Source organism: Microchirus variegatus (assembly GCF_963457635.1).
Source record: "Microchirus variegatus genome assembly, chromosome: 2".
In the NCBI taxonomy this organism is placed as follows: domain Eukaryota; kingdom Metazoa; phylum Chordata; class Actinopteri; order Pleuronectiformes; family Soleidae; genus Microchirus; species Microchirus variegatus.
The window spans coordinates 1,273,007-1,284,984 of NC_139803.1; the positions used below are offsets into that span (position 1 = coordinate 1,273,007).

Genomic DNA, 11,978 nt, shown 5'->3' on the forward strand with positions numbered 1-11,978 from the left:
AAAAATGCAAGAATCTACTTATACGTGCATGAAAAACACTCAAATCTACTTATTTCTACATGGAAAACACTCAAATCTATTTATTTCTACATGAAAAACACTAAAATCTACTTATTTCTACATGAAAAACACTCAAATCTATTTATTTCTACATGAAAAACACTAACATCTATTTATTTCTACATGAAAAACACTAACATCTATTTATTTCTACATGAAAAACACTAACATCTATTTATTTCTACATGAAAAACACTCAAATCTATTTATTTCTACATGAAAAACACTAAAATCTACTTATTTCTACATGAAAAACACTAAAATCTATTTATTTCTACATGAAAAACACTAAAATCTATTTATTTCTACATGAAAAACACTCAAATGTTATTATTTCTACACGAAAAACACTCAAATCTACGTATTTCATTCATGAAGTAGATATTTGTAATTGTGTTGATTTATAATGTGGACATGCTGGTCCTCACTCTGCCGCAACTACAAGAATGTGTGTAAGTGTGTGTGTGTTCTTGTACTTGTAGCATACTGAGGACCAGTGCGGGTTTTTAACCAACAAAGTGAGGTCATTTTTACAAAGTGAGGACATTTTGGCCGGTCCTCACTTTGTATTCATTGAAATCACTTCCTTAGGTTGCTAAAACAGGCTATACACAATTTGTAAAAAAATTATAAAAAATAATACATTTTGGACGACATAGTATAGTATGACGTATTTGTCAAATTTCGGACCAAATTTTTTTTTTTCAATTTTTGCATAACATGGTATAGAACGAAGTTTTTGTCAAATTTTGGACCAAAATTTTTTGTCAAAGATTTTTTCAAATTTTGGAAGACAGTATAGTATGACGAATTTGTCAAATTTTGGACCAAATTTTTTTTTTTTTCAACTTTTGCATAACATGGTATATAGGATGAAGTTTTTGTCAAATTTTGGACCAAAATTTTTTTGTCAAAGATTTTTTCAAATTTTGGAAGACATAGTATAATATGACGAATTTGTCAAATTTTGGACCAAATTTTTTTTTTTTTTTTTTTTTTTTCAACTTTTGCATAACATGGTATAGTATGAAGTTTTTGTCAAATTTTGGACCAAAATTTTTTTGTCAAAGATTTTTTCAAATTTTGGACGACATAGTATAGTATGACGTTTTTGTCAAATTTTGAACCAAAAATTACAAAAAAAAATCGAAAAAGTTTTCCAGCCCTTTTTGCTCTGGGGCTCCACCTGCAGACATTTTATGGTACTGCAACCAGTAGTTCTTTATTGATGTCATTCATGAAGTAGATATTTGTAATTGTGTTGATTTATAATGTGGATGTGCTGGTCCTCAATTTGTCAGCAACCCAGTCCTCAGTATGCAGCAAGTACAAGGGTGTGTGTGTGTGTGTGTGTGTGTGTGTGTGTGTGTACCTCTGCTTCAGAGTCTCGGAGCTTCTGCACCTTCTCCTTGACTTTCATCTCAAACACCTGCTCCATCTCCATCTCCATCTTCTTCATCTTTGCCACATGTTCTCGCCTCTCCTCCTCCATCTGAGCCAGAGGACTCCTGCGCGCACACACACACACACAGACAGACACACAGACACACACACACACACGCACACACACACACACACCATGAGAAACTAAACCATGTCCAAAATCTTTGAAGACAAACAGAGAGCTGGAGTTCAGGAGGAAAAAAAGGTTGAAGATTAGAAGGCTGGAGAAGCAACAAGGACCAGAACCAGGAGAATCAGAACCAGGAGAATCAGAACCAGAATCAAGAGTTAATGCGTGGAAAAGAAACGTTAGTAAAGCTCAACATGAAGATTTATCTCAGTGGAAGAAAAGAAGCCATGCCGTGAATTTAAAGCTGCAGTCTGCAGGATTATCCTATCTTAACTATCGCGATAACATCGTATCGTGACTTAAATATAGCGATAACATAACGCGATAACATCGTATCTTGACTTAAATATCGCGATAACATCGTATCGTGACTTAAATATCGCGATAACATCGTATTGTGACTTAAATATCGCGATAATCGTATCGTGACTTAAACATCGTGATAACATCGTATCCTGACTTAACTATCACGATAACATCGTAGCGTGACTTAACTATCGCGATAACATCGCATTGTGACTTAAATATCGTGATAATCGTATCGTGACGTAAATATCGCTTTAACATTGTATCGTGACTTAACTATCGCGATAACATCGTATCGTGACTTAAATATCGTGTCTTTTTCTCGTTTGATAAACGTGGCGTTTACGGTGTGACATTTGTTTTAAGCTTTCTCTGCAGTGAAGCCACTTAATTCACAGTTTATCACCAGTGTTCCTGGAAACATGGAACACACACACACACACGCACACACACACACACACACACACACACAGAGGGAGGATGATGGTGATGATGATGAAGAGGAAAACTGAAGAGAGGAACAATCCAAACACAGCCAAGGAGGACGGGAAAAAAAAGATCTTAAAGTGAAAATAAATATGACCACTTACATTCCTTCAACTGTGTCAAGTCTATAAATGAAAACACACACACACACACACACACACGGCATGCAGTGATGAGGTCATGCAGTAAAAATAAACACAGCCTATTAGTCGTGTTGTGTGACTCAAACTGCTCCAGATGATCGGGGAAAAAAATATATCAACTTGAGTGACAGAGATGAGCGTGTGAATGTTTAGCCGTGTGATAGCATTAGCTAGCCGTGTGTGTTAGCGTTAGCAGCGCGACGCAACGTCAGAGCCTGTGGCTTACATTTGGACGGGTAATAATCTACGATCTGTTTCCCCGTCTATGCTGGATTAGGACTTACTTGGTGCACAGTTGACCTTTGGCCCTGTTGTTGTCCACGCCGTTGTAGGTGACGGCTGCCAGTTTCCTGCTGCGGTAGTTTTCATAGTGGACGTTGTTGGTCACGTCCTTCAGGTCCTGCATGTGGGTTCTGATGGAAGAGGAAAAAACACCGGAAAATTAAGGAATTGACAACGTTTTTTTAAAGTTGCTTTTAATGTTTAGTTTAGTCTGATGTGTTTTTCGTGTTTTTCTTATTTGATGCCGTTTTTACTGCTTTTATGATGTATTGTAAAGTGTCTTTGAGTACTTATAAAAGTGCTTCAATTGAATTGTATTATTATTATTATATCTCAGACATACACGTATATATACATATACATGCATATCTACACATATATACACACGTATATATATATATATACACACATGTATATTTATATACAGTATACATACACATGTGTATATATATACACACACACACGTATACATACTGATATATATATATGCACACGTATACACACACACACACATATGCACACGTATACATACGTATATATATATATGCACATGTATACATACGTGTATATATATATATACACACACACATGTATATATATATACACATGTATATACATATATATATACACATGTATATACATATATATACACATGTATATACAAATATATATATATACACGTATATACATACATATATATATACACATATACACACACATATATATATACACACACATACACACATATACATATATATACACACATATACATACACACATATATATATATACACACACGTGTATATACACGTGTATATATATATATATAGATATATATATATACGTGTGTGTGTATATATATAGATATATACACACATATATATGTAAATATATATACACATATATATATATGTATATATATATATATACACGTATATATGTATACACATATATATACACATATATATATATATACACATACATATACACATATATATATATATACACATACACATATATATGTATATATATATACACACACACACACGTATATATATCTATGCACACACACACACGTGTATATATACACATGTATATACACACAAATATATATATATACACACACGTATACATACGTGTATATATATCTATAAACGCATATATACACACGTACATATCTATATATATGTATATATATATATATACACACACATATATACATATATACATACATACATAAATAATTGGGAGTTGTTTAAACTTCTATATTTAAGAGAATCAGAATGAGAAATGGCTGGAGTTTGTACCTGATGAGCATGTCCCTGAGGATGGTGAAGTCACAGTGGTCACCGTTTTCAACTGGAAGGGAAAAACAAACCCAACAACAACAACAACAATAACAACACATTAGTCACAGAAAAGTCGGCCCGCTTCAAACCTTTAAAAACAAACAAGTCTTTTACAAAATGAGTGGGTGCACACGCAGCATTCTTAAGGACAGGTAAAGCTGCCAGAGAGTTCCCACAACACAAACCTGTCATTCACAACTCAAGTCATGGGTCAAATTCAGGCAGTTTTCAAGCACTTTAAAGTTTATTTGTAAGGCTTTTCCAGCACCTTAATATGAATATAAACATACTCAGAATGATTATTCTGCTCTTTCTATCACTCTGTGTTTTAGTATTTACTCCTCTGTCTTATGAGCAAACCTCCGCCAATCCTCTATTTTTGGAACAGAAACACGGTCAAGTATTTGAAGCATTTTTTTAAAGCAGTTTATACAAAATTCAAACCGTGAAAACTCAACTTTAACAAAGTCAAGCAGAGATCAAGTGAACAGCAAATGACTCAAACTCAACTCGAGGGGCGGGCAGTTCAAATTCCAACCGTAAAAACCTGTTTGAGGTCAGAATGTACAGCCTTGAAGTACATCAGACACTTCTTATGTTATTCCCACGAGGCCCAGCAGAGGGCGCTGTGACCACAACGCAAAGTAGGGATCAAATCTGCAGACTCGGCTTTCAGCTCGCAGCTCTGGTTAAGCTACGCGAGACGACTGCGGTCAAGCCTCACGAGGGTTAGGTTCGTTTGTCGTCGTCATTAAACCAGCGTCGACCTCGAGTCATGTGACCTGGGACCGGACGCTGCCCGGGTTCAGGTGATTTATTTAAGCCACATGTTTGTTTATATGTGTTTGTACAAAAGCAGCTCATGAAACATGTTTGGTTGCGATGTTCTCGTGTTTGATTTCAGTTCTGGGGAAAATCATTTCTTATCCACTTTGGCTCCATGTTTTCCTACCTTCTGCAACTCCCCACGGATACTGTCTCCCTCGGACTCTCTTCCCGTTGGCCTCGATGATGGTGTTGCTTCCTACGACAGCCAGTGGCAACTTGTCCTGGTCAAAAAAAAACCACGACATATTGTTTTAAATGGGTCCAGATGGTTGTTTGACGCGTGGACCCAGGAGACGACGGTACCTTGATCTTCTTCACCAGCCTGTTCTCCTCTTCGTCGTCCGTCTCGGGAAACTCGTAGATCCTGATTTTGTGTTCTTGGATTTCCCGCATGATCTGGTGAAGCAGAGGAGGAGAGAACTCTAGTCAATGTGTCAAAGGTCACCGGTTGCGGACGTCGATGTAACGTCTACGCAAGTCTGCGTAACGTCTGCTAACGTCTACGCAACATCTACGTAAGTCCGCGCAACGTCTGTGTAACATCTTTACTGTCTACGCAAGTCTGTGTAACATCTTTACTGTCTACACAAGTCTGCGCAACGTCTGCTAACGTCTACGCAACATCTACGCAAGTCTGCGCAACGTCTGTAACGTCTGCTAACGTCTACGCAACATCTACGTAAGTCTGCGCAACGTCTGCTAACGTCTACGCAACATCTACGTAAGTCTGCGCAACGTCTGCTAACGTCTAAGCAACATCTACGCAAGTCTGCGCAACGTCTGCTAACGTCTACGGAACATCTACGTAAGTCTGCGTAACATCTACTTAAGTCTGTGTAATATCTGTAATGTCTACGTAACGTAGGCGTAATGTCTACGCAACTTGTGTAACGTCTGTAATGTCTATGTAACGTCTATGCAAGTCTGTAACGTCTGCGTACATCCACTTAATGTCTACGCAACTTCTGTAACGTCTACATAACGTCTGCGTAACGTCTACTCAAGTATGTAACGTCTGCGTACATCTACTTAATGTCTACGCAACCTCTAAATAACGTCTGTGTAACATCTACTCAAGTCAACGTAATGTCTACGCAACTTCTGTAACGTCTACTTAACGTCTGTGTAACGTCTACTCAAGTCTGTAACGTCTGCGTACATCTACTAAATGTCTACGCAACCTCTGAAACCTCTACATAACGTCTGTGTAACATCTACTTAAGTCCGCGTAATGTCTACTCAAGTCTACGTAACGTCTGCGTAATGTCTACGCAACTTCTGTAACGTCTACATAACGTCTGTGTAACATCTACTTAAGTCCGCGAAATGTCTACATACGTCTGCCTAACATCGATGTACCGTCTGGGTAACGTCTGGGTAACGGCTAAGTAACGTCTGCGTAACTTCTGTAACGTCTGCGTAACTTCTGTGTAACGTCTCGATAACTTCTGTGTAACGTCTGCGTAACGTCTGCGTACTGCGAGAAAACCTAGCATCGCAGAATCTGCCAACAGGAAATAGCTACAATACACCAAGAGCCAACTCAGTCTTGTGCGCTTAAATCAGGCAAAGTAATTCTGGATTCTTATTTTTGACAAGTTAGGGAAAGACCGGTCAAATATCTGTCGTAGCAGTGGCCACAGTAGGAAAAGAAAATCACATGAGACATAAAAACGTAAATTTAGATCTAAAGTCACTGACCTGCTTCTTGAACTGTTGACATTCCTCTGGGGTGAGCGTGTCTGCTTTGGCGATCAGTGGGATGACGTTGACTTTCTCATGCAACCGCTTCATGAACTCGATGTCCAGAGGCTTCAGTCTGTGGAGAGGCGGAGTCACACACAGGGTCATCAACTCTTAACGCCATCATAGCAGGTCATAACAGAATCACAGTGATGATGGGAACAAATAACATTGACCTTAGACGTGTTGTGTTCAGAGGACTTTTGCATGATCGGGACGGAAAAGAATCAACTTTTGTGTTTGAGTCATCGAATCATTTATTTACAACAAAAATAAATAAATGGATAAAAATCCATGCCCATCTTTCAAAGCCAGATTTAAAGGTACTATTACAGAATACAGACTAATTTGTCTTTTTTAATATGATCATTATTAATATTATTTTTATCTATCATCAAAAGTACTTGTTTGGGCTGTAAAATGTAAAAGAATATGTTGAAATTATGATGTTCTCAAATGTCTGATTCAGGTTTTATGGAGCAAAGAGACTAGAAAATATTCACATTTAAGAAGCAGAAAAATGACAGAAACCTGAAAATATTCACATTTAAGAAGCTGAAAAATGACAGAAACATGAAAATATTCACATTTAAGAAACTGAAAAATGACAGAAACATGAAAATATTCACATTTAAGAAGCTGAAAAATGACAGAAATGTGAAAATATTCACATTTAAGAAGCTGAAAAATGACAGAAACATGAAAATATTCACATTTAAGAAGCTGAAAAATGACAGAAACATGAAAATATTCACATTTAAGAAGCTGAAAAATGACAGAAACATGAAAATATTCACATTTAAGAAGCTGAAAAATGACAGAAATGTGAAAATATTCACATTTAAGAAGCTGAAAAATGACAGAAACATGAAAATATTCACATTTAAGAAGCTGAAAAATGACAGAAACATGAAAATATTCACATTTAAGAAGCTGAAAAATGACAGAAATGTGAAAAGAAGAAGATTAAGAATAAGAAGAGTCAGAAGAAGATTAGGAATAAAAAGAGTCAGAAGAAGATTAGGAATAAAAAGAGTCAGAAGAAGAATTTCAAGAACTTGTGGTCAGATGATGATCAGGTCGTGTTCATCTTCTGGACACACTTGAGTTAATGTGACATAAAGAATAACATCCACACCAACATCAGGCTGAAGGAAGTTAACCTCCACTGATTCGTCTTGATCTCTCAGACGACACGAGGATCTGAACCAGCAACCTTCCACTGCAGTAAACCCACCTCTGAGACTTCCCTTCTTACACTACTCTGGCTCATTTCCTGCCTCTGTTGGCTCTTCCTCTGCCAAACCTTTTCTCCGGTCGGACGTAAAACTGTGATTCACGTTTTTTTCACGTTTCCAAACGCACACTCACCCGTGTCCTGAGGGGGCGATGAAGTACAGGCAGCAGTGGGTTCGGCTGTCGGGCATCCGTCGTCGGTTCACCCGCGATTCCGAGTTCAGGTAATCTTCAAACTTGCTGTCTATGTGGTCGATGATTGGCTGCCAGCTGCAGACGACACACGGACGTTAGGTCGATTAGAAAAATGTCAAATAAACTCAAATATCTCCGTCTGTCTGGTTTGTGTTTGTAGGACCAGAACCTCCACCATCAGACTGAGATTCTGGTGATTCTCACCAGTTGCTGTTGTCGACCGCATCTCCAAACCCAGGGGTGTCGACTATCGTGAGCAGCAGCTGGACGCCGCCTTCCCTCACTAGAACCTTGGCCTGCTCCACCTGAGGACAGAGGACAGAGGACACAGTGAGACACCAAAGCCCTCTGATTCATAACAACAGCACGTGAAAAGGAAAATCATTGTCTCCGTGAAGTGACGGGAGCGTGTGGCGACACGTTAAAGTCAGACGGCGGCGTTTAGCTTTAATGTGCAGGTGAACCAGAGACACGCCCACAAGAGTCTGGAGAGGACAAGGATGTCAGACTGTCAGGAGGACGCAGACGTGAGTGAGACAGATGGTGAGACACATGGTGAGACAGACGGTGAGACACATCGTAAGACAGATGGTGAGACACATCGTGAGACAGATGGTGAGACACCATCATGAGACAGATGGTGAGACAGATGGTGGGACACCATCATGAGGCAGATGGCGAGACAGATGGTGAGACACATGGTGAGACAGATGGTGAGACACATCGTGAGACAGATGGTGAGACACATGGTGAGACACATGGTGAGACACATCGTGAGACAGATGGTGAGACACATGGTGAGACACATCATGAGACAGATGGTGAGACACATCGTGAGACAGATGGTGAGACAGACGGTAAGACACATCATGAGACAGATGGTGAGACACATCGTGAGACAGATGGTGAGACAGACGGTAAGACACATCATGAGACAGATGGTGAGACACATCGTGAGACACATGGTGAGACACATCGTGAGACAGATGGTGAGACACATGGTGAGACACATCATGAGACAGATGGTGAGACACATCGTGAGACAGATGGTGAGACAGACGGTAAGACACATCATGAGACAGATGGTGAGACACATCGTGAGACACATGGTGAGACACATCATGAGACTGATGGTGAGACACATGGTGAGACACATTGTGAGACACCATCATGAGACAGATGGTGAGACAGATGGTGAGACACCATCATGAGACAGATGGTGAGACACATGGTGAGACAGATGGTGAGACAGATGGTGAGACACATTGTGAGACGCCATCATGAGACGCCATCATGAGACAGATGGTGAGACACTATCATGAGACAGATGGTGAGACACCATCATGAGACACATCATGAGACAGATGGTGAGACAGATGGTGAGACACCATCATGAGACAGATGGTGAGACACATGGTGAGACACCATCATGAGACACATCATGAGACAGATGGTGAGACAGATGGCGAGACACATCGTGAGACAGATGGTGAGACACATGGTGAGACAGATGGTGAGACACCATCATGAGACACTTGGTGAGACAGATGGTGAGACAGAACGACTCTGATAACGACTCTTCCCTGATGTTAACGACATATAAACGAGTTAATCTAAGGCCACAAACCAAACTCTTTTAAATCGTGGTGAAACTGACCTGAACGGTCTTTTTGATCCGGTGTGAAGGTCCAGGATATTCTGCAGAGTAAAGGTCTGTGAGGAACAGAGAGTTGATCAACGTGGATTTACCCAGTCCTGATTCACCTGAAACACACACACAGAGGGAAAATCAGATCATCAAGTCCTGCATCCAAACTCCCACGTTTGTATTTTTAGACACAGATAAAAAGAGGCTGAAGTGAAAATCTACAGCACATTTCCCTCATTTGCATTTGAGCTAAACAACGTCCAGTGTTGACCTTCAAAGGTCAACATGTGAGTGTTGACATTAAGTCCAGGACATGAATCCATTCAGATAACAGTTAAAAAAAAAAGGGCTGAAAAGAAGCAACAAGTTTGTGCCATTGTTGTGAGCCTGGTTTCCATGAGCACGGGCACAGAGTCAATATTTAACCAGAGAGAAGTGATGTTTGTTTGTTTGTCTGCTGGACAAAATATATCACCGCACAACAAGAAAGAAAGATGTGACACCAAACACTAAGAATGCACGATATTGGAAAAGCTCGGAAACGAGCATCAACACAGATTGTGTTATTTACACATTTTCTTCCCTACGTCACACACACACACACACACACACACACACTGGTGACGCACTGCGTCGCACAGCGGGAACATGTGGACTCACAACTCGTCAGAGCCAAGACACACCGAGTAGCTGAAAAATGACAGAAACATAAAATATTCACATTTAAGAAGCTGAAAAATGACAGAAACGTGAAAATATTCACATTTAAGAAGCTGAAAAATGACAGAAACTAGAAAATATTCACATTTAAGAAGCTGAAAAATGACAGAAACGTGAAAATATTCACATTTACGCAGCTTAAAAATGACAGAAACATGAAAATATTCACATTTAAGAAGCTGAAAAATGACAGAAACGTGAAAATATTCACATTTAAGAAGCTGAAAAATTACAGAAACTAGAAAATATTCACATTTAAGAAGCTGAAAAATTACAGAAACTAGAAAATATTCACATTTAAGAAGCTGAAAAATTACAGAAATGTGAAAATATTCACATTTAAGAAGCTGAAAAATGACAGAAACTAGAAAATATTCACATTTAAGAAGCTGAAAAATCTAAGAAACGTGAAAATATTCACATTTACGCAGCTTAAAAATGACAGAAACATGAAAATATTCACATTTAAGAAGCTTAAAAATGACAAGAACGTGAAAATATTCACATTTAAGAAGCTGAAAAATGACAGAAACGTGAAAATATTCACATTTAAGACGATGAAAAATGACAGAGAAGCTAGATTTGAAGCTTAAACCCAAACTTGAACCTGTTAAAGTCTATCTGGCTGCTTAAAGACGAGTCTCTGCTGTAAAACTCGACAACGAGCGATACACACGACAGGAAATGGTTTTGACCCGGAGAGACATTTTTCCCTGCAAACACGGACCAATCAGCCGCAGAGGATGTTGGCGCCGAGTCAAACGCACACATCCAAGCGACTTTCAAACAATGCGAGACAAACTTCCAGACCCTGAACATCCAAGATTTGTTCATTTCCAGCACACAGGGCGGTGTAATCCTCTCTGACTCAGCAGTTAAGTACATTTACGCCATCGCAGAATAACCACAGAATAGAGATTAAACACATCAGAGCAGCGTGTGTGTGTGTGTGGGTGTGTGTGTCTCTTACCCACGACCATCAGCGTGAACTCAAACCCCCTCTTCACAGACTTCCTGTACACTTGGTTGGGGAGGCTTGCAAAGCCCACATATCCTTCCAGATTCTTTTGTTGCTGCAGTAACAAAGAAAAAAACAGAGAAATTAGAGGATTAGAAAGCACAAAATAGAGCATGCGTCTTTAACACTTAACTCAAAACACACGCATAAAACACTGAAGCTCGCTTTGTCCCCGTGAATTTTCCCAGAAATTTTTTTAATACATATTTTTGGCGCTGGGCACGTTAGCAGCAGTAAACGGCATCAGCGCTAACGCATGACGCGTTTCCATGGCGACTGACAAGGAAAAAGACGCACGTGACGCGACGACCCGATTGTTAAAATTAGTCGCTAAAAGTAACGCTAAACTTGACACTTACACTGCCCCCTGGTGCTTCTCACAAGTATGGTA

The 11,978-nt window shown here is 39.3% G+C and overlaps 1 protein-coding gene across 3 annotated transcripts in view; it reads right to left on the reverse strand.

Moving 5' to 3' along the window:
- The window catches only part of septin7b (septin 7b), a 14,120-nt gene extending 2,484 nt beyond the window's left edge, over positions 1–11,636 (reverse strand). The window contains exons 1-12 of one of the 3 annotated variants that reach the window (XM_083909725.1): positions 11,540–11,556; positions 10,510–10,539; positions 9,859–9,965; positions 8,406–8,506; positions 8,142–8,276; positions 6,729–6,846; positions 5,331–5,423; positions 5,152–5,248; positions 4,158–4,209; positions 2,853–2,981; positions 2,530–2,550; positions 1,433–1,568 (exon numbers count right to left, since the gene is read on the reverse strand). In XM_083909725.1, the coding sequence (XP_083765851.1) occupies positions 1,433–1,568; positions 2,530–2,550; positions 2,853–2,981; positions 4,158–4,209; positions 5,152–5,248; positions 5,331–5,423; positions 6,729–6,846; positions 8,142–8,276; positions 8,406–8,506; positions 9,859–9,965; positions 10,510–10,539; positions 11,540–11,549 (1,029 nt within the window). In that variant the 5' untranslated portion in view covers positions 11,550–11,556. Of the gene's footprint in view, positions 1–1,432; positions 1,569–2,529; positions 2,551–2,852; positions 2,982–4,157; positions 4,210–5,151; positions 5,249–5,330; positions 5,424–6,728; positions 6,847–8,141; positions 8,277–8,405; positions 8,507–9,858; positions 9,966–10,509; positions 10,540–11,539 lie in introns of all 3 variants that reach the window. The other 2 variants (XM_083909727.1, XM_083909726.1) reach the window with 2 other exon arrangements.
- Between the last annotated feature and the right edge of the window lie 342 nt (positions 11,637–11,978).